The sequence below is a fragment of the Sus scrofa genome, chromosome 1, assembly GCF_000003025.6.
Source record: "Sus scrofa isolate TJ Tabasco breed Duroc chromosome 1, Sscrofa11.1, whole genome shotgun sequence".
Lineage (NCBI taxonomy): Eukaryota > Metazoa > Chordata > Mammalia > Artiodactyla > Suidae > Sus > Sus scrofa.
The window spans coordinates 3119918-3144888 of record NC_010443.5 but is presented as its reverse complement, the minus strand read 5'-3'; the positions used below and the strand labels follow the sequence as shown (position 1 = coordinate 3144888).

The window sequence follows — 24971 nt, the reverse complement described above, 5'->3', positions numbered from 1 at the left end:
AAAAAACGTTGACACAGAACACAGACACACACACACATACACACACACAGCCCCCAAAACAAAGTTCTAACAATTATTCTGAGGAACAAAATTGAGGGTGCACATATGGAAATATAATTTGATAAGTGATATTTATGAAATCTCTAGCCTGCCCACTGATACAGAATTTGGGGAATTAAACATCAATCGTCGAAAAGCAGTGCTCTAATCCGATTACCATCTACAGCTTTGGGGAAAACCTTCACAGAAGAATGCAGCCAAAGAGCAGCCTCACAGGAAACCTCACATTCCCGGCATCCCGGGGACGAGGCGCTAGCAGACCCCACGCGCAGCAGCTGCCCGTCCCCATCCGTCCACGTCCCACAGCAAGTGCAACACTCGCTCTTCACACGGAGAAGTCCCGCTACCCAAGCAAGTCTTCTGCAAAAGCTGGGGAGACTGCTTGTGCACCCCCATGAAAAGAGACGTGAAAATTAAGTGGAGATTCAGAAACGAGCCTCCGTCTGATGCCACGTGCTTTCGTCAGGCTCATTTCCTCCCCAGCAACACAAACACCCCGCTTTCCAAACCAGACACCCCTCTCCTCAGAAGACAGCGAGGTCTCTGCAGAGGGCACCGCGGGGTCGGAACCTCCGCTCCAGCTGAGTGACCGGCACCAAGGGACCAGACACCTCAACACCAGTTTCATGATCCGTAAAGCAACAGCCGGCCTCTCTAGCAAGACGGCTGTGACCACACCTGAGACAACGAACCTGAAAATCTCAGTGAAGGAACGAAGCGCTGATGTACAGTCCGTGCGTCTCCCGAACCCCTCCTACGTAACTAGTTTAATCTACGAACAAGGTACCATCTTATAGATGAAGTCAGTGCGGCAAAAAGAAGTTACACGAGCAACGGCTCGCAGTCGGTCAGGGACAGGTCAGCACGTGGACCTGCAGGCGTGTCCTGGGGCTGAGGCCCTGAACCACCTGAACCAATGTGCTGAGCAAGGACACACGGACAGGAACGCAGGAACGCAGCGACACGGAAAGAACTGCCAAGAGAGTGGCCACCTGCCCCCCGCCCCCCCAACAGTGCCTGCTTCCATCCTCCAGCCACGGCCCACATCTCCCACCCACCTGGCTTCAAGGTGTGTCATAAGCAGACAAACCCACCTGGGAGGTACACTGACTGTCCTTGAGCGTGAAGGACTGGCTTCAACCTGTTCCCAAACTTCAGCTTTATGGTGGATGGTGGTCTCACACACACACACACACACACACCACACACACACACACACACAGGCTTTGGAAAATGACCCACATCTGCCATGAGAAAACACAGGCTACACCCAGTCTACAGTAAATCCTTTTGAGAGCACCTGCTATGTGTCAGGCAACGTAACAGGATGACAAAGACAAAGGCCTCATGTTTTAACGGTATGTAGAGGCTCTTCTTTCTTCTTATCCAAACAGGAGGAAAAGAAGAGCAAGGACCAGGGGCCCCTGGGCCTGCGTGTGTGTGTCTGGGCCCAGGAGGGAGATCCTCCCAGACTCGCAGTAAAGCCTTTGGAGAGAGTTCTCGATGAATTCTCTGGGCAATGATATTTACAATAAAGGCAGGCTGCCAAAGCAGAAGGCAAAATCTGGCTTGAATTTCCCCAGAGCCAAAAAATAATTTCTAAAAATATGCCTCGTCCACCTCTTGAAGTAAGAAAATGCTTTTTAGCAATTATTCTCCGTAATCCTGTTTCCCCTAAGTTTTTACTCCAGTCCTCATCTCCTCCTTTCCTCCATCCAGGACAGGCTGCTCGTAAGTGCTGTCAACAGCGTCTCTTCAACAGCGGGTCGAGGTCTCTTTCTGCTGCCTGAAAAGGTCCAACTCAAAATGGGTATCTAATCAGATTGTAAAATTATGCCTTTTGTGAAAAGCCTCTCTACTTTTTGCCCAAAGCAGGGAGGGAGGGATGGGGGGAAGGAAGGAAGGAAGGAAGGAAGGAGGGAGGGAGGGAGGGAAGGAAGTGTTTTAACCTTTTCCATTTGGAAATGACTCTAATATGCAGCACATCTGCCCTTCCCTTTTACTTCCACTTTACAATGCAGATTACTTTAAGCAAAGTAGGAGTCAAAACTAAATGCAAATAGGATGCAAAGGAATGGAGGGAAGGAAGGAAGAGGGGAGGGAAGGGCTCAGTCATTTTTATATCAAAGAAAACCTATCATTAAAAGAAAAACTAGGAGTTCCCGTCGTGGCGCAGTGGTTAACAAATCCGACTAGGAACCATGAGGTTGCGGGTTCGGTCCCTGCCCTTGCTCAGTGGGTTAACGATCCAGCGTTGCCGTGAGCTGTGGTGTAGGTTGCAGACACGGCTCGGATCCTGCGTTGCTGTGGCTCTGGCGTTGGCCGGCGGCTGCGGCTCCGATTCGACCCCTAGCCTGGGAACCTCCATATGCTGCAGGAGCGGCCCAAGAAATAGCAAAAAGACAAAAAAAAAAAAGAAAAGAAAAGAAAAACTAAATTCATATTCTTACACTAATTATTTGGTGCTGCATTCTGAAAGGATGCAGGTGTTGCGGTTCCTCTGCTCAGATCATCTCACCTGCACTGGTGTTTGGAACAGAACACTTACATACAGTGTATATTTTATGTTGTTAACACAATGACACAGAGAAAGGCAAAGAAAATACAATGTTTAAGAAGTATGTACTATAAAATCTTAGAACTTGATCATTTAAATAGACACTAGTCAAACTGGTAAAAGGTTAAGGCCATCATCCCAAGGTTAAGTCGCCCACACTGTGTAACAAGGTAAGTATTTAGTGGCCCAGCGAGCAACCTCAAAGAGAGCACGTGGATAATGACGGCAAATTAACCACGACTAGAGGGAGCTGCTCTCTGAGTACCTAGAGCACAATGCTGCCTCTCAAACACTACGTAACAATGAGAACCATGAACCTGCACAGTCTCTGTCCCCCAGATTTTGTAGCAATGCCCTAATGACGCATCACCTCTATGCTGAATTTCACAAAGCACTTTCCCACTCACCATCTTTATCCCCACACAAGAGGGGCAGGCGGGGGCGGGGGGGAGGCACAGATGGCAAGGTCGCCACCATTTTACAGGTTCTAGAAAAACCCTCAGAAATAAAGTGATTTACTCAGGCATCCACAAGCAGCAGATGGAGGAATCAATGTTTAAACCATTCAAACTCCAGTCGTTTGGTTCCATTACACTATGATAACCTGTATTTTACCTACGTGCTGCTATTATGATTTTTCATCCATTATCTTAGTTTTATACAACTGGAAACTCAGAAACTACTTTTATTTTTAATGAAGGCCATATCTATTATAATTCTCACCTACAATTAATAAAAGATAAAATTGAAAGAAGACATTAAAAACAACCTATGTAACATCAAATGAAGCAAAGTTCTTTAAAGTACATGCATATCACTCTGTTCCCTTAGGAAACAAGAAAGGCAGACAATGTGAAATTTCTAGATGTTAAAAATCCTTTCAAACTGCCAAAAGATTTTCAAAGCCTAAAATTTCTGATGGCTTGCATTTACTAGTTTTCTTTTAAATCTTTTAAAAATCACATGCGGATCTCCCGTTGTGGCGCAGTGGTCAACGAATCTGACTAGGAACCATGAGGTTGCGGTTCAATCCCTGGCCTCGCTCAGTGGGTTAAGGATCTGGCGTTGCCGTGAGCTGTGGTGTAGGTCACAGACTCGGCTTGGATCCCGCGTTGCTGTGACTCTGGTGTAGGCCAACAGATACAGCTCTGATTAGACCCCTAGACTGGGAACTTCCATATGCCACGGGAGCAGCCCAAGAAATGGCAAACAAACAAACAAACAAACAAAAAAAAACCACAAAACACATGCCTCGTCTCCTGTATTATCAATATATGCACTATTAAGATTTTACACCACTTTCACCTGACTAACTATGATACATCATTTACTCAGGAAATAGATATTAAACAGTACATCTATACCATTTTTAAAAGTAAACATCTCATGTTCCTTTATCAGCTAATTGCATTGTCAAACGTAAACAGGCTTACTCATGTAACTCCAAAATGGCAAGAAAAGCAGTTGGTTACTTCGGCAGGAAGAGAATGCAAACAACATGACAACTCGCAACAACCCAGGAGGGCGTTCACGTCCTAACCTGCACATTTCCATTAGCTTTAGTGATGGCTGTGATGCTCCCCAGGTCCTCTCCCAAACTTCCTTGCTCCAAAGAACTGAAACGACACCAGACTCTCATCTGGGTGTCACATGTGTGAAATAAGATAGACGACACACACTTAGACCAAACATGGATTGTATAAACAAGGGCCTATACACCTCTTATTAAAAAGCACTTGTTAAAAAGAGGTTATACGTTTGGCAGAGAATAAGATCCTTCGCCCAACAAGTACGAAAACGTCATACTGATTGTGACTTTTCCCAGCGCCCTCCTGGGAAAACCTGAAAATGGGCACACCCCAAGTCAACGCCGCTCATCCGAGGTCACACTCCAGCAAACGCCCTCCGTGGAGTCGAGAGTGGCGTCACTAAGCAGCCGTCGGTACCCACCCACGGGCAGGCCCGCAGTTCCCACACTCAGGGCCAGTAACGAAGGCAAATGTGACTGCGTTTCCTGCTGGGAGGAGACTGATGCAACGAGCTGCCCAGACAGGGACGGACAGGCGGCCGTTTGTGGCTATTCCCTTGGATCCACAGAGAAAAAAAGGAAAGAAGAAAACTTAGAAGCTGCAAGAGAGATAAATAAAAAGGCCTCACTGTCTGAGGCTATTAATAACAGCAGCCTACAGAACCGTAAACCTGAAGACTTCTTTACAAGGCATCTCTGCAGAATAAAAGAATAACCGATGCTCATGAGGATACAAGGGAGACTATGAGATTCACAACGTGCATCTAATAGGAAAGGCATCCCGCGATTTGGGAAGATTTCTATGTAAAACAAATTATTAAAAGTAGATACTTTAAAAGTTACATTTCGGTAATCTGGAAAACGTTTTCATCCCAGAAAGGCTGGATCACGGAGGCGACGGCGGTCTGTGGCAGGGTGCACCGCAATGTAGCACCGCGATGTAGCATCCTAGCAATGCACGTGGAGGCCACCAAGAGAGGACACCTGGCAGAGAAGCCAGCGGGGACCACGGCTCACTGTGTCTGCGGTGCTGGGGCCCAGGTCGGAGCCCCTGAGCCTCTCTTTGCTTACAATTTGTCCTCTTTGGATTATTTTAAGAACCAAAGGAGCAAACTTTCAGTTACAAAGTAAAGAAGTCACAGGGATGAAATGTACAGCATAAGGAATACAGTCTGTAATGACTCTGTAAGGTGACAGATGGTAACTAGACTTAGCGAGTAGATCATTTCATGATGTACAAAAATGTCAAATCACAATGCTATATACCCGAAACTAACATAACATTGTAAGTCAATTTATACCTCCATAAAAAAAGAAAAGACCTCATGTGAGGTCCTGAATATAAAACCGTCTAACAAGCTGAGAATCCCCCCAGGTCTGTAAAGTGCGGCTGCCCGCGTCACTGTCCGGGTCCCCAGACAGCTCCCTGCAGCACCCGCAGCGCCCGAGCTCCGGGATGTCTGCCCCCATCCGAGGGCCTGACCGCCCACAAATCTGGTTTCCTCGTCATCCATCAGGTCGGTGCCGTCATAAGCACGTGTGCGTTTACAAAACCTGTTCACTTGGGGGGCTATACAGCCTGTTGCTTTGACCGTGCCCAGGCTGCCCCAAGGCACCAGATCCAGACATGGGCACCTGCGCAAAGGGCCCATTCCCCAGGGCTCTGCACCTGCTGTCGCTCCAGCAGAGGGCCTCCCTCCCCTTCCCTCCCCTCTGCAGGAGCATCCACACCAACTCATCAGGTTTTTCCTTCTCTCTGCCTCTTCTTTGGGGGGTCAAATGCCCAGACTAGCTCAGCCTCTGGCACACGGGTCCAGCTCTGCCTGAACTGCTGGACCACCAGCCTTAGCCCTGGACACTGCCAGTTTTGTGCACTTCCTTATCAACAACATTCGGCCCTCAAAACAACCCACTGGACTGAAGTGCATCAACATGGAACCTAAAATAAACATCACTCACACACAGCATGTTAATTACGCAGAGAGCCGTGGGCATGCTCTCCAAAGCACCACGATGTGGCCCAACCCAAGCTGCTGCCCTGGGTGTGATGCCAGGGTGCGAGCGGTTCCAGGGGTCCTCTCTGGTCCTCCGGCCAAACCTCGGGCATAATCCCCACCTGTAAGCTTCACCCTGCTGGCTTTCCCCCCACCTTTGGGGCTCTCGGGTCCCCCTAGAGGGGTGGACGCCACCCACTCGGTCGTTCACTCATACACAGCGTGTTAATTCAGACTGAGCGCATTCTTCCTTTCTGTTCACTCTTTTGCAGCGTATTTTACTTCCAGAAGAAACTGTGCCCTATCACACATTCTTAGGTTGACATATCAGAATTTTTACCACAAGTTTAAATAGATGCGAATGATGTATGTTCTCACATAGCTTTTACAGCAAATATGCCTTGTATGTATTTTTGGCCAAACCCTGGAGCTGAAGAATAGTTCGTTCAGTCTGTGGAGTCTGCCCACTGCCACTACTGGAAAGCCTGCCTTCTATGCCATCAAATACTCAAGTCAGACCGACTTTCTGTCTGCAAAGGTTTTTTTATCATTTGGATACACATGCTGCCTTGCAGCTCCCTTCTACATTAGAAACGAAGACAGACAATGAATGCTGGACGGATGGAAACCTGGGGCTGGACCCTGAGCTGAGAGCTTGAGACGCAGGGTCTCCACAGCCACAGACACTCTCCCCGGACCCTCCCTCAGAGCCACCCCTTCTCAGAGGGTGCCCTGGTTCACACCCCACGTTCACACCCTGGGGGCAACCAAGCACAGTGCGACTTGGACAGAAAAGGGGGAACCTTTCTTCTTTGGTAAGTGGGAGAAGCGCAACTATGAAAAGGAAGAGGAAAGGCAGGCAGACGCTCTCAATCAAGACACTTATTCTTTAAATCCTCTTCTTAATCTCTTCAAACTTTTGCCCAAGCCCCCTCTGGAAAGTGAGCACGTCAATTGGCAGTCAGCTGATAAAGAATTTCCACTTCAAGAGACTCCCAGACTTGGGGGCCTCCTGTCACCTCCCCTGTGTGAGGGCACTGCCAGTATCCCTGGGGCTGACTTCACCCCCCACCCTCAGTCTCCCCAGCCCCAGCATCACACATATGACGACAGACGCCAGCAGGCTTCCCTCAGGCGTCTCCGCTAATGTTGCCATTGCCTTATTCATTCATTACTATTACGCAGGCATTTATTAACAATAACCCACTGGAATGGGTTATTATCATACGCATGGAATGGATATATTATCACACATTATATACATAGTATACATTCCGTATGTAAACCTTGCTACAATTTTCCTAACATATTTAAGGCATCGAAAGGCTGCACTGTCCAGTGCACGATTACGGGATCCGAGATCAGTATCTTAACAGAGGAAGAAAGACGTGCACAAGTATGTGTCACAGGGCTTTCTTGACAAACTGGCCATTCTGAGCACGAGGTCACTGACCTCGGTGTAACTCAATCAAGTCATCCACAAACAGGGATAGAGCGCTGTCTTTGCCCCAAGCTAGTCCGACTGTATCAAACAAAATAAAGCGCTCTGCCTAAAGAAATGACACACACATCATGCGCTTCTCATGGATAAGCGCGTACTTATACACGTGTCTCCTGATTTGTCTTATTCTTTGTAAAGTGATTCAGGACTAAAAGATGCTAAAACAAACAAACAAACAAACACAGTGATAGAAATTCTATGTGGAGAACACAACAGTTTCTGTTTCATGAAATTGCTGCCTTTCCGATATCCCACAGAGGCGGAAGAGCTGGAGCAGGGCACCCCGACGTACACAAGCGGACCTTCCAGAGCAAAGAGCCAGCAGGCCACACTGCTTTGGGTGGGTGTCCACTTTCCCAAACTACAGCTATGATCTTGGATACTCTCTATTGAAGGGGGTTACTGCCTTCTAAACACCCAAAGGAAGAAATCTGTGTTCGTCAACAATAATGTATTCTTCTAACACGAGGCGTCAGCGCCGCGGTCCTCTGCCAGTTTCTGTGAATGAGCTCATTCATTTATGCACTGTCTGTTTTGCTGCAAGGGCAGGGCTGCGAAGTGACAACAGAAACTGCATGTCCCACGAAGTCTAAAACGGGTACTATCTGGCCCTTTACAGGAAAAATTTGCGCCTATGAAAACAATAATTTCATATTAGATGTTTTCATAGAATATGCTGGCTTTACTGTTTATTTTAAACGTCTCTTTATCATGAGTCTTAAGCAAGCACCATACTGATCAAAGTATTAATAATTTAATCACTTACTTTATATAACCTCAGGATTCAGAAAGATGCAATAGTAAAGATTTTTTTTACTAACATAAATCCCACCTGTGCCAAATTTATAAGGAAAGCTACATTCTCCATGAAGTGTTTTCTTTTGGTTTGGCTTTGTTTTGTTTTGTTTTTGGCCATGCCCATGCCACGTGGAAGTTCCCGGACCAGACATCAAACCACAGCAGAGACCCCAGTGCCTCTAGTGACAACTGCAGGACCCTTAACCTGCCGCGCCGCAAGAGAACTCCTCCCTACGTAGTTTTAATATTGTATCTAGAAGAATCTCTTTTAAAAGCTGAGGACAGGATCACCAAAACGCTGTGAACCTGATGACTGAACACGTCCGGGTCCCGTTCCTAACCTCCACAGAGGGGTCCGCTTCCAGCTGGCGCCCACCCGGAGTGCCACGCGGCCCTCCAGCAAGGGCAGAGGAGTCCAGGAGCGCAGAGCTGGCGCTCCCAAGAAGGGCGCTGGCCCTCAGCCACCTTCTGGGAGGGAGGCCCTTCTGGGGCCGGGGGGCGGCGGGGGGGGGCGGTAGTGGAGCCCTTATTGCCCACGTGGCCACCGGCTTGAACGCCTTGCCTTTACTCCCTCTCTCCCATCTGCTGGAATCACCTCCCAAATAAACCACTGGCTCTGCTTCCAGGGAAAACCAAACCAAGAAACGAGTTCTCTGAGACCTGTCTTCCAGGGAAACTGAGTGAGTAAGGAACCTGCCAGAGTCAGAGGTGTGACCTCAGGGTGATTTCACAGAAATGCAGCCACACTCGACTCTGGAAAACCTACGGAGTGGTCAACCCAGATCTCCTAACCTCTCACTGGCTTCAGTCCACCCCTCGCCTCCCCCGAAACAGCTACCAAACAAACCGCTGGTGGGTTCACAGATCCTGCCCCTTGAAGGCGATGTCCTTACCTTAGGTGGGAGGGGGACAGAGCAGGCGACATCACCCAGCAATCGAAGCAGCAGGTCAAACCCGAAGACAGGAGCCTTCTCGGAGGACGGGCCATGCTGGCGCCAGGGCCGGCTCTGGGGCAGGCGGAAGGCCCCCGGCACCCCTACCCCCGCCTCCTTCATACAGACTTCTCCACGAGGTCGCAGATACTTTTAAAAACCAGAGGCAATATTTTAAGGATTTCTGAAAACAGCTCTGCACTTCTTCCTTTTTCTAAATTTTAAAAAAATGTTTGAAGTAGAGTTGATTTACAATGTACCGATTTCTGCTATACAGCCACAGGACTCGGTTGTATACAGACACACATTCTTTTTTATATTCTTTTCCATCATGGTCTCCCCCAGGAGACTGAATATAGTTCCCTGTGCCGTACAGCAGGACCTTGCTGTTTTCATGTCTCTTTTAATGCTAAAAAATGAAGCTGAGCTGCTCATAATTAATATAAAATCAAAACAAAAACATTAGAAGTCTAAAACTGTTACCATTCCAGACAATTCCCAAGTGTTACATGACTTAGACCTGCTCTTTCATCTTCAGGGTAAAGTACTCAGAGGAGGCGAATAGATTCTGAGCACCCCGTTTACAGACACACAGGGCTTAGCTCAGAGATTAGGCAGAGCTGAGATTTGAACCCCCATTTTTCCGCCCCAAACACATGCTTCCAGGGTACCCTGCTGCTTCTTAGGGATCCATCATTCAATACACACTTCTTATTGAACCCACCTTCAATACACACTCCCACTGAAGCCTCTGCTGGTCACCTCAGGCAAAGGCAGATGAATAGGTGAGCAGTTTCTGTGTCCTGACCGACCAATGACCCAGGCCAGTACCCAGGCAAGCATCCAGGCCACTACCCAGGCCAGTATCCAGGGCAGTACCCAGGGCAGAAGGAGGGAGGCAGCGCTGCAAAGCTGAGTGCCCTCCTGCATTTTCTTCCCATTTTTATGAACTGTTCCCTACAGAAAAGCAGAAGGCAATTCAGTATTTTTTTTAAAAATATATACATATCTACTAACAGTGTTAAGGAATCCCCAAAGATCATAACAGATAAAAGTGCAATTCCTCAAATTATTGTAAGGTTTTAAATGAAAGGAAGCCAACTCATTGATAGTTTTGTTTCAGATAAATGCAAACCAGATGTAGAATGTTTTTTTAAAAACAGTTTAAAGTGTAGCCTCAAAAATTCACCCTCGAAATTGTTCATGGGACATTCTCACCTTTCTCCAAGTTCCAGTGCATTGAGTTACCAAAGAAAAATGTAACACCAGCGCAGAAGTAAGACCATTTACGTGGTTAATTAAGAATACAGATCAACAACCTACACAATTCCAAAGTGAATAAAGAGCCAGCTGCAAAGAAAAAATTACACATACAAACCAAATCTAAGTGATCCTGTCCTCTGGATAATGGCCCAGAGACAGGAGCTGCGTCCTCAGCGGGGCGCACAGCTCACCTGAGACCTGTCCTGCATCCAGGGCTGCAAGCTGCTGCGCCTCCGCACTCAGCTCAGGCAGCAGGGGACCCAGCAGCAACAGCCCTCTTAGGTCAGGCTGAGCGAACAACTCAGAGGCATGAGAGCATAGAGGCCATGCTGCTGGAGGTGCAGAGGCTCCGTCAATGGGGAAAAGGACCAAAAAAGCCGTTCAAAATTAGATTCCCCTAAATGGGAGAATTCTTATGGCAATCACTTTTTTTTTTCAGTTCTTTCTCTTTCCAAAAATTCTTCATTTTTATTTTCAACACATTTTCCTTTAATTCCTTGCCAAGAAAGTGGAATTGCTCTAAGACTCCAGCCATTTCCTGGTATCAATGTTTCCAGAAGCTGTACTTCCTGTAACTACAAAGAAACACCTTTCCTGGCCAAATGGATGCTGGAGGCAGTCTTTTTCTTCACTTCCCTTTGCCACCCGACCATCTCCCTGCCACCTGATGCCCTCCCAGGCGCCGCCGTGCTGCCCTCCCAGGAAAGACAGTCTCCCGGGGTTCACTCCCAGCCCAAGGACAAGGACGCCATGCTGTCTGGCACCTGCTGTGCTCCAGGTGCTCTTGCCTACACTTGACGTACATCATCTCGGTTCATCCTCAGGACAGTCTCACAACCAGCAGCAAGCCGTCCACCGCAGGCTTGTCTAACTCCACAAGGACCATGGTATCCTCAGCATCTGCATAACCGACACATACGCCATTTCTCAGCACCTCAGACTATCTGCCAATCCTTACTGAGAAGTCACCAGTCCCAAAGCACCGGGAAATACTGACCAGCGCCAGCAGAGAATCGACCAAGAAAAAGTGAGCACAGCATGAACTGTTTGTATCTCTTTCCACACACCCCCTCTCAGGGCAGATGTCATAAGGACACCTGCAGAAAGATGAGGTCATCCCACAGCCTGGAACCCAGTACCTCTCTGTATTAGCAACACAGAGCACCTTTCACCAGACTATAACCCAGGTATACGAAGTCATGATCATTCTGAATCTCGAAAATATGGTCAACATACATTAAAAAAATGTAACAACACAAAATAGAGTTCAAAAATCACTTAGGGAAAAAAATGTCCTAATGATGGCCCATTTGACAAAAGGAACAGAAGAGTTACAAAACACAGAAGGTGCCAAAACGCTATAGCTACGGTCGGATCTCAGGAGAAATGAAATTCAACTAGAGCACCACTACTAATAAAGAATAACCTTTAACATAAAGGCATTCCCAGTGACCTGAAAAGCCTCTGAAAGCCTCTGCAGTGCTCAGCCGAGTGAAAGGACGCGATCCCCTCCCCCACCCCACCCTCGAGCCCCACTCCAGAAAAGAAGCACAATAACCACCAGCGCGTGCCCTGAAGGCCCGGCAACCATGAGAAATGCGCCTTTCAGAAAGAGGCCTAAGGACGGGCAAGCTGAAGTTTCTGTATCCCCAAGGCCAGGGTGTGTCACATGGGTTAACCGTGTAAAAACCCCAGAGCAAGGGTCAAAGAACTTTGTTAGGATAGTGGCAGGCGGACGTTTAGGCTTAGGAAAGGGTTTTCACAAAATCCAGTAACTAGGAAGGAAGTAGCAGCTAAAATAAAACCAATGGGTGGACTAAGAGGAAATAATATTAAGTGATAAGACAAAGAAAAACGTCAACATTATAAGCAGCACACAGGAAAATCGGCAGGGTTGATATTCCAACTAAACCCAATCAGATACTTAGAGAAGCAGTGACTACTAAATTCAAACCCAAAATAAGTCAGAGAGTACAGCAAATGCACGGATCTAAAGAACTCAGTTCCACAATGGCACAGCCAGAGGGAGGGCACAGTCCTTGCGGGAGAGCGGCGTCTCCGCGGGCACGGGCGGGCTCTCAGCAGGCCTGTCTGCCCAGGTGGCGCCCACAGCGGAGGCAGGTGTCTGCGGAGGGATGAATGAAGGCGGCATTCACAGGGTGCCCGCTCCTAAGGAGAAACCAAACCCTGTAACCACAGCATAAATCCTAATGCCCCGCCGTGGCCCCGTTGACGGGTATCGCTAAGTGGCAAGGGAACATGAGGCCACATCTCCACTCACTTGAGAAGCACTAGAATGTCAAACCCACGTTTTCACAAGGAAGACATTCCGTTTCTTGCCAAAATGTAGTGATTTCCACCAGATGAGCTGGCTGGGCAGCTCTCCAACGGTGTAAACAACAGTTCTATCTCCAATGTGAAACCATAGACGCCATCAGAGTCAGAAATTACATTAAAAGCGAGGAGTATTGTTTTTTCTCACTGTCAAAGCCGTGCATGACGTAGAAAGGGACTTGATAAGTATGATGTATAAGAGTGATGTATGCGATTGTCGAAACATTCACGGTTTGACATTTTGGGCTCCTGCGTGGGAGATGTAAGTGGGAGGCTAGAGGAAGGCAGAAATCAAGTGAACAAACTTCAGGGGCTGAAAAACCAATTTTGATCTCAATACGAGGACTGTGAACAACACAACAGGATCGACCACAAAGCACGGTGGCTGACAACTAGTGAAGGAGCATCTCAGTAAAATCCTAATTATTTTTAATTTAATTTTTGAATAGGTAATAAGTCGTTATTCAAAGGCAAAAGCATAGGCAGGTGTGCACTGGAAGTCTCCCCGTAACTCCTGCTCACGTCCACCTGGTCCCCCCACTCCGCCACCCCTGCCACCTCCACCTGCACGCCCGGAAAGTGCCATCAGCGTGTGCCTGGGCTTCCGCCCGGTTTCTTCACGCAGCACCCACACACACAGGTGTGTACTCCTGTTGTCCTTTCTCGCACAAAAGCTTTACACCCTGCTTTTTTCACACAGAGCTGTGTCGGGAAGAGCTTCAGGACACTCATTGCACGGTGACAAATTCTACTTAGCCAGGTGGATCTTGACGTGGTTTCTTCGAATGCTCTCCATCCACCAGTGCTGCAGAGATTAATACCTGCGACGTCACCTTGCCAATGTGTGAGTACATCTGAATGACAAATTCCCAGAAGTAAAATTACTGACGCAAAGGGTATGTGCCTTTTTAATATTGATCGATACTGTCAAATTGCCCGCTTCGGGGGCCGTGCCCATAGATGCCCCCATCAGGAATGGGACCAGCTTGCTCACAGAATTGCCAGCGGTGTGTTAAAACATGTATTCAGTTTTGCAGATCTGACAGGTGAAAATAGCACCTCGGAGTTACATGAAAGGGCGCTTATCATGAATGAGGCTGAGCAGCTTTTTGTTCGTATCATTTGATTGCTCTGTATATATGGGTTGTTCTTTTTTGTAACCATTTCTAGGAGCGCCTCCTGTGTTAGGAAGGCTGGCTCTCCGTGGTGCCATGAGCTCTTAGGGGTTTTCTCGAGGGCAGTCTGGTGCTGCTGGAACTCTAACTGAGGGCAGTCTGGTGCTGCTGGAACTCTAACTGCGCTGTAGGAAGCAGGATAGAGACATGCAGGAAGGCAGAGGGGGTCAGTGCAGGAGGCTTTGCAGGAATACATTAGGATTTTGTTAAGGCTTTTTGCTAGTGTAGACTAACTTATCAGTCTTTGCTTTGATCAATTCCAGATTTGAGTCACATCTAAAGGCTCTCCCCATCCCAAGGCTAGAAAGGAATTTCCTCATTTTCTCCTATGATATCTTTTTTTAAAATATGTGTTTAAAAATAGGATCCATATGGAATTTATCCTGGAGGTGTAGTAAAAGGCATGGTTTAATTTCATTTTTTTCTGGAGGACTACCTAGTTGTCCCCAAATTATTTATTCAACAGTCTATCCCTACTCCTCCCACATGAGATGACACTTCTAAAATATACTCAGTTCCTTTATGTGTATGGCTCTGTCTTAAGATTTTTCAATCCTATTGTATTTGTCTCTCTATTCATAGGCCAGTATCACATTGTTTTAAGCACTACGTTTTTATAACTAGGTCTTTAACCTGCCTTAAAATAATTAGATGATATATTTAATCATGAGGCACAAAGAGTATTATCCTAAAAAAGCACAGACGACTGAGGAGAAAAGAATGTTTTTAAAAGTAAACTTCTGGTCCTGGAACATAAAAAAAATCAAAAATATATGTAATCCTAATAGCAAAGATAAAGTATATAATTACCAAATCTAGGAAACCCTAGTAATCAAGCCTTTTTGGATACCATTTTAGATGTTTGCTTTGGAAGCTGCTAAAACTATAACACAGAAACACATAATTACATCATGACAAATAAGTACAACTTGAATTCCATATACTGGTGATGCTTTTCTCCAGCAGAGTGACCTGCTCTCCATGCAAAATTGCTTCTTATAAGTACTTACCAACTTTTAATAGTCTAAATATGCTTGTATTCTCATAAATAATTCATCGTATTCGAACACATGGCATTGTTTCAGCACTTTATAGGCAACACTCTTTCTCTTTCCTGGTGTAAAAAATGTTTTCATCCAAGTGAAAGGCTTTCCATCACCACCTCAGCAACAAAACGGAGGCATCCGAAATGCTCTAAGCACTTGTCCCCTGTTTCCAGCACCTACTGGTGCCACCCCACGCCCAGTCACACCCCAGTGGCTGTGATCCCCATAACCCAGAAGCCTGCTCATGGGTGCCAAGTAAGTGTATTTGAATCACATGGAAAAGAAGAAGGGAAGTTTCAAGTTATGCTTGCAAAATTTAACCACCTCATTGCTTGTTTCATTATTCCCTTCCTTTGGGAAACCTAATATTTTTAAAGGAACATTTTGATCATTTTCTCCCACTTAAATACCTTCACTTACTATTCATTAAATTTACTGTGCTTGGCACTGTCCTGGGCACTGAGGTTAAGAAAAAGAATAAAACATGCCTCCCGCCCTCCAGGAGCACACGCAAACATGGACAGGCAGCAGCGACAGATGGGGCCGGCGGCAAGCTGGGGGGCAGGGCGGGATTCCAGGGACCCAAAGCTGGCAACAGGGGGGAGGGGATGTCATGACCAGCACCAAAAGTTCAGGATCTAGGAGCAGTTTGGCACCGGGCGGGGCTCAGTGGAGGGCGGATCCGGCAGGAGGCAGCAAGGTCACTGCACTGAGAGTTTCACAGCAGTGTGGAGAGGAGCGCGGGTCGGCCCGTGGGGCAGTGGGTGTCCTTAAAGGGTGTCTTAAGTAGTCTTCCGTCACTCTAAAGTCACTGCTAAAGTGCCACCACGACTCCTTTTATCTTGTCTGCCTCGCTCAGGACAAGCGGCTCCTTGAAGGCAAGGGTGGGTCTGGACATATTCATTAGCAGCGACGAGGGCAGCCGCGGGCGCAAGCAGATGGGCAATAAACACCTGCGCGTTGTTACATCACCCGCTAACAGTGCACTCCTGGCACCTCCCAGCCCGTCCCCCGCCCCCCCCGACACGCGTGACCTCGCTTGGCCCACCCGCCGCCTCGTCCCTTCTCTCCTGCATGAGCCCTCACCACCACCAGACCACCCGGCCTCCTGCCTCCTGAAGTCCCTCGGTTCTCGCCTCTGTCCAGGAGGAAGCCTCCCCTCGCTCAGCTCCACATACCAAACAGTCTTCCTTCCTCAAGACGCCCCTCAAATTGCATCCCGCTGGGCAGGGGTCCCCAAGACGGGTACTGAGAGCCTACAAGTGTTCACACCGCCTGGTCCAGGGCACTTGCGGTGCCCAGGAGGGCAATGTGCACGGCTCTGTGCCACCCGCTCGTCCCCAACCGCTCAGACTTCCCAGCCTTTAACCACACAACCTTCCTTCCAGAACGGTCTCAATCGCTCCTTCTCTCAGCTAAGCGTCCGGTCTGGGCAGGACCTTCTCATCTGCCCTCCTGACTCCTCCAAGGCCTTGGGCCGCTCATCTCCTGCTGCCCACGCGGCGAGCCTCTGGACCTGCCCTTCTATTCCACGCACCCAGATGCCCAGAGCGCTGCCCAGCCCGCGGAAGGGGCAGGTGGGATCTGGGAGCGTGCTGGCGGCTGCCCCCTCAGATACACACTTCTCGGCACACACCCGCTCCCCTGCGCCCAGTTCTCTCTGAGGAACAGTCCCCTTGCTGTCCCCACACGCCCTTCCTCCGCCTTCCGTAAAGTGTGTTCTGCTCTTCTTTCCTGTTCTTCAAACGCCTTTGCTCAACAAATAAACCCTCCATCTCAGCACACGGCTTCTTACGCAGCACCCACCAACCCGGAAAGGTCCAGATGGGCCTGAACTCTGGGGAGTAACTGCGCAGAGAGGCCAGGGTGCTCTCCCGCCAGCTCTGCTCCTGCCCTCTTGTCACTCCCCTGCCTCTTTCAGGGTCCGCTTCAGAACCGTGCCTTTGACCTAGACCTCTACCTCCCCGCGGCTGGCTCCGGAGCCCTCCTGCCACTCATCAGGCGGGGGTCGCGCCCGACCCCGCACAGCACTGGTCTGTGACTGCCAGACCCCTCTGTCCCTCCCTCAAAGCCCCCCCATGCAGCAGCCGCGGACGCTGGGCGGGGGGCACACACGATCCCATGTTTTAAACCCTGGGATTACAGTCTTCATTCTCCAGCCCTGGCCCATCAACCCTCTGGTTTCCAGACTTATTTACCCACCTACCTCCTCATCATCTCCAGCGAAGTGCGCAGCGGGCATCTCGGAGGTAACATCCCGGAACAGGATGCCTGATGCCCTGCCCGCCCTCCCCCAGCGGCCCTCACAGCACAGCTCTCCTTGTGCCCAAGTGCTCTGGCTAAACCCACAGCTCGGGCTTGGTTCCCCTCTTCCTCACGCCAGGTGCCCAACGCACCTGCACACGCTACCCATTCTGCCTCCGAACACCTCCCAAAGCCGCCGGGTTCCATGGACCTCATGTCCATCATCATCGCTTTCATCCAAGTCACCCGTCTTTTGCCGCGACCACTGTGGTGCCCTTCGGGTGCTCCGTTTCCACAGCAGCCCCTAGATTCACTCACCAGAGTGCAGCCAGAATGAGCTTCTGCGATCATAAATCACATATCACCCACCTGCCTACAACCTTCCAGCAGGGTCTCCTTGCACGTGGAGTAAGACGCAATTGTTCCCCTGACGTACAGAGCCCTAAGCTGGCCCGCGTGCCTGCCACTCCCCTTGGCTCAGTGGTCGAGGTCCCTCCCCCGGGCGCCCTTGCCTGGCATCTGCAGGGCAGGCAGCACCTGGTCGTCTCCATTGCAGTTTAACTTCCCCCACACACCATCAGGGGCCACCCAAACTGGAAAAGCCACACTGTCAGCTCTCTGCTTTAATTCAGTGCATACAATATGATACTTGGTATTTTTGATATTTGATATTTTTGGTTTGTACATTTGACAGCCTAGTGGGTACACCATTGAGAGGAGGCGTCATATAAGCAGACACCCCTGGCACCAACAACAATGCTCACCAGAGTAGGGGCTCAATGCTACTTCTTTTCTCAAGACATAGAACCCTGAACCCCACCCCCACCACCGCAAAGACACACCGACACACCGGGCCACGGATAAAACCGGTGCTACAGAAGTAACCCAAGCTGCTGTAATGACAATGCAGGATCCTTAACCAGCTGTACCACAAGGGAACTCCCTCATCTTTGAATTTTCAACACAATATCTGAGCTCCTTCCATATATGTGTCAGGCACTGTTACAAGCTCAGGATGTAACCAAGTAAGACAAGCCCCTGCCCTCAGGCTCTCACCAAGCCTACCTTCCACCTTGAGAAGACAGGCAGTAGACAAGCAGGCCAGTAAGTGAGCAGGACAATTCCTGAACTTGGTGAATGCCACAAAGAACACCAGGACACTAGACAGCCTCTGTTTCCTCTGTGAGATCTTGAGCAATTCTGTCATCCTGGAGTTCTACCTTAGACACACTTAAATCAGCTGGAGGAGCCTGATTTACATTTTTAAAGGAAATCTAAATGTTTTGAGTTAAAACTAAGAGTTTTCTTTTTAGGAGAGAAATATTCTTTTTTCTTTCTTTCTCAGACCTCATGAGCTGTTTCTAAACAAGCCAAAGTGAACAGTGTACTAACTGGTACGATGTTAATTAACCACACCAAGTCTAGTCTGCTTTATAGTAAACAAAATCTAATAACTATCCAGGGCACTGCATTATTGTTTCTTGTGATGAAGACTTTTAAGATCTACTCCCTTAGCAACTTTCGAATAAGCAATACAGCAATATGGGGGGGGGGGCACTCCGCAGCACAAAATACTTCACCGGGGCCTTGGATGGAACCCAAGCCCTGGCAGGGACCGGAGCCACCGCAGTGACAACACCAGACCCTTAACCTGCCCCCGCACCGCCACGGGAGAACCCCTGCATTACGATCAGCAAGCTGCATGTTACAGCCCGAGAGACTCATTTATTTACTACCCTGCATTTATTTTTCTTCATGGTGTAGAAAAAGTTTTAGATGCAAAGTGACATAAAGTTAATATATCAGGTTGACATGGCAGAAGACACAGCACCTTCTACTGTTTCCACTGTTGCTCATTTAAAGGTTTAGGGATTATCTTTGTTTACGGCAGTTTTTTGAAATGAAAAGAGGAATTTCGTGAAATCAAAATTAAAGACTCTAAACAGTTCCACTGAGTTTAAACAGCTTGTTCTTCCAACTGAAGACCTGATTCTTCCAGCCAAGACAGACCCAGGCCCCTCCACTACGTGACCTGCACCTTGGCCTGACAGGAATTCAAAGCCTTCCTCTGCTGGTGACCTTGTCGGTATCCAGATCTATATGCCAGGTTCTGAGGGACTGGATTTCAGCAGCTGCCTCTCCCTACACTGACTTGCACTGAGCAGGTACCCAACTGTGAACTGATTTACACTCAGTTCTGTTGCCGTGTTGCTGGTCTTGCTGGCCTCTGCAACTGAAGTCTCATCAGGTCCAGAAAAACATGTTAAATGCAAAGTTGCCTGGAGCTTCTATGTGTTAATCACATTTGCTCTTAAAAGGGATCATATTTATCTCAGTTTGTTCAAGTGTTGGCCACACAGTATCTTAAGTCTCAAGAAACAGAACTAAAGTGGTCAGGGATGGATGGGGAGCATATTTAAAATCCGGGGCTCCTAGACACATACACTTTTTCTGTTTGGAACACTTCAGAAATACAGAGCAAACTGCAGTGTGAAGAAGTGGTTGAGGCCTTTGCTAACACGTCTTGCCTAAGTCATTCCTTGCTGTCTCTGCTCTCTTTTTGACCAACGTTTTTCTTTTCTATAGCTCTCTGCATTGTCATTCAGAGCAGCCAACAGGTGAGACCCATATAACAGTAGGGAAATGTGGGTGCCTCTGTGAGAGGGAGAAAAAAGATGGCTTTTGACTTCTGGCTGTCCTTAAGCAGCATTCTCAACGCCAACACATACCCTGTCCTAGATGGGTCCCTGTCCCCTAGGTACATCCCTGGCCATTCCCACCCCGCGCCCAGTGGAGAGAAGGGAGGTTGTTCTCTCCAGAAGGCTGGCCTATCGACCAAAGCAGGACTTCTTGGCTTTCCTTTCCTGTGTGTGCTCGCACGGACTGGCAAGTGTGCGCACACACGCGTGCACACACACACACACCCTACTGCAAACTGGACTTGTCAGTGTGTTCTGGGAGGATCTGGGCTCTCCCTGTGCGGGAACGGCGTTCTGTTCCAGAGTCGGCAACAATGCTCAGAGCAGGGACGGGCTAAAGCCGGTGCCTGAGGACAAGCTCAGAGGTTGGCCACGAAAGAAGCCGGACAGGGAGGGAGAGCAACCCCTGACCTCTCTAGTGCTGGGCATCCATGCTGAACCTGCTTCTGGGAGGCGCTCTCCTCCTGGCTGGTGAAGACCTCTTGGACCGTCGCCCAGCTAGGGTAGCACCTGGCAAGTGGCAACAGCTTTCAGTAAGTGCATACGTGTTTGCTCTGTGCGTACTGAGCAAACAAGTGATTCCATGTGAAACAAAATGCAGAGCCAAAATGGGCAGGAATGAAACTAGGATACTACACTTTCAAAACATGACTTGTGGAGTTCCTGTCGTGGCGCAGTGGTTAACGAATCCGACTAGGAACCGTGAGGTTGCGGGTTCGATCCCAGGCCTCGTTCAGTGGGTTAACGATCCGGGGTTGACGTGAGCTGTGGTGTAGGTTGCAGACACGGCTCGGATCCCACGTTGCTGTGGCCCTGGCGTAGGCCGGCAGCTACAGCTCTGATTCGACCCCTAGCCTGGGAACCTCCATATGCTGCGGGAGTGGCCCAAGAAATGACAAAAAGACAAAAAAAAAAAAAAAACAAAACATGACTTGCTTTTTGATGATGATAAAACAGGCATTCCTACAAACAAGTGGACACAGCAGCCTTTACACAACAGCTTGCCTGTCAGTCCTAGAGGGGATCAAACTGAAAGGGAAAAAAGGGGGATAGACATGCAACAATTATGACACATCTGTATACATGGGCATTTTTATGTCTTGTAGAACTCTAAATTTTTTTCAAAAAGACTCATTTTTATTGACAAATATCAGAAGAGTCTGCCAAGCTTCATGTATTTCAGCAGTTCACACAAATAAAGCAATAGACAGAAACCGAGTCCCTCAAAGTGAAGGATTCAGGGTCAGGGCAGACCTCTGATGTCTTAAAGCAGCCTTCTCGCCTCTTCCCACCTTGGCAGTGAGGTGGGGCTAATCACAGATTTTGTCTAAAAGAAGCTTAGTATTTGCTACCTTAGTAACATCCCAAAGAAGATTTTTATAGCCTCTAGCTGATTTCAACCCCCAAGCTACTCTTCACTGACTTGGTGAGGGGAAAACAAACAAACAAAAAGCCCCAGCAACTCTACAGAGTCCATTATCACTGGGCTTCTCCCTAAGGGAACTTTCTGCAGAGTGGGGGCGGGGGATGTCCACCGGCCCTCTTCTCCAGGCTCCCTCTTTCCAAAAGAAAAGCCTGCTGGGGATTCTCCCAGGATACCTCCACCCCACCTGAGCTGTTCATCTTTATTCTGCTCCCCAACAACCCTCACAAGCTGACCCCCTGCCCCAGACAAACAGCAGTAACAACATATCACCAGAAACGTCATCATTTTAGGAGACTGTGTTCCATCCAAATCCCTACACAACTGGTCTCCTTGGCACAGCTTTTTCCCCAAAACACTCCTGTGCAAGGTGTGGCAACCTTCCACCCCTACCCTCACCCTCCACCAGCTGCCAACTGTAAAAAAACAGATGTTTATTTTTTGAAGGAGGAAATCACTAGCCCAGGAGGAAGGGGGCAGAATGGAACCCCAGTCCTAGGGCCGAAGTTAACCCAACAAAAGTCAAAGCCAGTAAGGAGCTCCATGCTCTGCCCCCCATCTTCAGCTCACCGCCAACCTGGTCTAGTTTCCGCGGGTAAAAATGTCCATGCCTAACACATCTAAGGGCAGCAGGCAAGGCCACGCCTGCCTAGACCGTGTCCTCCCTGAACTGAAGCATCTATGAATCAATGGACACAGGCAGGTAGGGGGACCAGGGGAGATACTGGGGAGCTGCTGTGCGCGTCAGACAGGGGCAGGGTACAGGAGGGGTCAGCTGGGAGTCCAGGGGCCACGCCCCACTGTCCTATCAGGTCAACCCGCAAACAGGAGCAGAAAAGGCCGCCAAGGGCTGGAGCCTGCGACCGCGCTTGGGAGGGGCTGCTGGGCCAAGCGGCCCCCGTGGGGTGACCCTCGCCAGGGAGACAGGATGGGGGTGCCGGTTGGGGTAGCCTGGCCCCAGGAGACACGCTCGCAAACCCAGGGAATGCATCCGAAAGGCGCCGGGGCGGGCAGTGAGCCCAGACAAGTTCCGGCCGCGAGGAGGGGTAGGACCCTGGGTACCCGGGAGGAGTGGGCTGGTCGGGGCTGGGGAATGAGTGGCAGATGGGAGAGCAGGAAGCCGACACAGCAAACGCTGGAAGTGTCTGCCTGGAGAAGGCGCCGCGGAAACGCGGTTCCCCGGCGAGAAGCAGACAAAGGCTCCGGTGCGCACGCGGCGGACGGCGGCGCCGGAGCCCCGCGCTTTGGGCCGCGAGATGCCGCGCCCGACCCGGCCCGCGCCGGAGTCGCCCGCTGTTCCGCGGGCGCGACCTCCCTCCCTGCCCCGCCCAGGTCTCCGGTCCTCACCTCGATCGCCCTCCATCCAAGACAACGGCGGCCCCCTCCTCCGTGCACCCGGCGCCTCTTCCCGTAACATCTCCCGCCTCCTGCCTTCTAGCAAATATCTGCCTTGACGATTCTGCTCAGTATTGTCCCCCTCCCTCGTGACACGCCTTCTGCCACCCCTGCTCCAGCGCGCTCTCAGCCCCGCTCCTGGGGAAGGCGGAGTGGCGGTGGTCCCGGGGTGCGGGGCGGGGGGCGCTGCCCGGAGTCCGAACCGGCGGCGCTAGCCTCCTCCAACCTAACACCCCATTGTCCTTCCCTTTACCACGCTGAGCACCAGCTAACCCCCAGGATCGAGCGAAAGTGGACTCTTCGCGGAGGCGCACCCATTTCCACGCTCTGGAACAGGGTCACTGTGGGGTCGGGGGCAGAGCGGCCGAGTGCCGACAGTGAACCCAGGTGACTGCCTTCCCCTTTGGGAGCGCGAGGTCCCAGGGCCCCGGCCTGCCCTCCCCCAGCCAAGGGACTCAGGGGCAGAACCCCGAGTGGAAGGAAGCGCGTTTATCCAGCCAAGCGGTTCTAGGCTAAAGAGAGAGGCTCCTGATCTCAGAGTTTGAGTATAAAGACGTGCAGGGCAAGCGTGGCCAGAAACAGCACCGGGGCCCCAAGGCGGGTAGCAGGTCTCCTCCCAAACGCGCGGCTCCCGCCGCTCTCCCGGGTCACCCTTCCCCCGCACGCACGCGGAGCCTGGGAAACCCCGGTGTCCCGGCGCTGGCCAAGCCCCGAGCCCCGCCAGGGAAGCCCGCCGGCCGCCAAACGCCCGGGGCACGCGCACCCAGCCCGCTGCCCACCGCGGGGAATGTGGAGCCAGGCACTTACTAGGGCTCAGGAAACACTCCGTCAGCCTTCGGAAGCAGCTCGCATTATTAGAAGGTCCATCTTCCATGTCGGAGCCGAAGAGCAGCGGGAACGCGGCAGCGAGGGTGGCGCCGGCGCCTCGGGGCCGCCGGAGAGTTCGGCCGCCGCCGCCTGGGCTGGGGCCGGGGCCGGGGCCGGGGCAGCCCCCGCCGGCGCCTGGGAAGCCGTGGGAGCCCGCGCGGCCGACGGAGGGGCCGAGCGGGAACCGGGGCGGCGGCGGCGGCGGCCGGGGCCCGGCGCGTGCTGGGAGCAGCAAGCCCTGGAGCGCAGGAGAGAGGAAGAGCCGCCGCCGCCCGCCGCCGCCGCTGCCACCGCCGCCGCGGTGACTACTGCTGGGGGGGACGTTCAAGGGAGCTGTCTCTTGTCCTCCTCCGCCGCCGCCGCCGCCAGCATCGCCGCCGCCTCCTCGAGTCGCCGCCGCCGAAGCGCCCTCCCTTCCTGGGAGACGCACGGGGAGGTGAAAGGCAGATGAGGAGGGGAGAAGAGAAGGAGGGGGCGGGGGGGGCGGCGGCCAGAAGTAAAAGGAAGATGGAGTGGAGGAGCGGCCAGGGGAGGAGAAGGCGAGCGCGAAGGGAGCGCGGGCTGCGAAACAGCCGCCGCCGCCGCCGCCGCTCGAAGACAGAGCACCGAGGCCCCCCGCGGGGCTGGCGCGGCCTGCAGGGGAAGGGGGCGGGCGCGGGGGCGCGGCGCGCTCGGCCCGGCCGCCGCCGGGCGGCTCGGGGGCCGGGCCCGGGCCCGCCGTGCTCCCCCCGCCGGCCGCGCTGCGCCTGGGCTCCGGGCGGAGTTTGCCGGGGCCGGAGCAGGGCTCGTCCCCGGCCGCGGGCAGGGGGGCCTGAGGGCGGGGAGCGAGCGGCTCCACGGGGCTGGCCATGGCCCTCCTCCTTGGGCTGCCAGTGGGGGCCGGCCCCGGGCGGGAGGGGCGCGCCGCGGGCCGGGCTCGGCGGGCTCCGCCCCCGCAGGACTAACCCTCCCAGGCCCGTCGGCCCGATCGTCAGTCTAGTCCTTCTCTCTGGTCTTCCGCGCCCCTCTCGGCCCAGTCTTCACATCGCGCTCTACAGTGTGTGCGGGAGGACCTGGAGCCGGGGGCGAGCCCCCCGCGGCCGCGTCTGGCTGCCGGCTGGCGCGCACAATCAGCGAGCTCCAGGCCGGGGCGAGGGGCTGCTGAGACGCTGCCTG

The 24971-nt window shown here is 51.2% G+C and overlaps 1 protein-coding gene across 1 annotated transcript in view; it reads right to left on the bottom strand.

Annotated features, from left to right (window-relative positions):
• PDE10A (phosphodiesterase 10A) overlaps positions 1-24471 on the bottom strand; it is a 273819-nt gene extending 249348 nt beyond the window's left edge. Inside the window, 1 exon segment of the mRNA XM_021071805.1 lies at positions 23757-24471. Within this exon segment, the coding sequence (XP_020927464.1) occupies positions 23757-23823 (67 nt within the window). The 5' untranslated portion in view covers positions 23824-24471.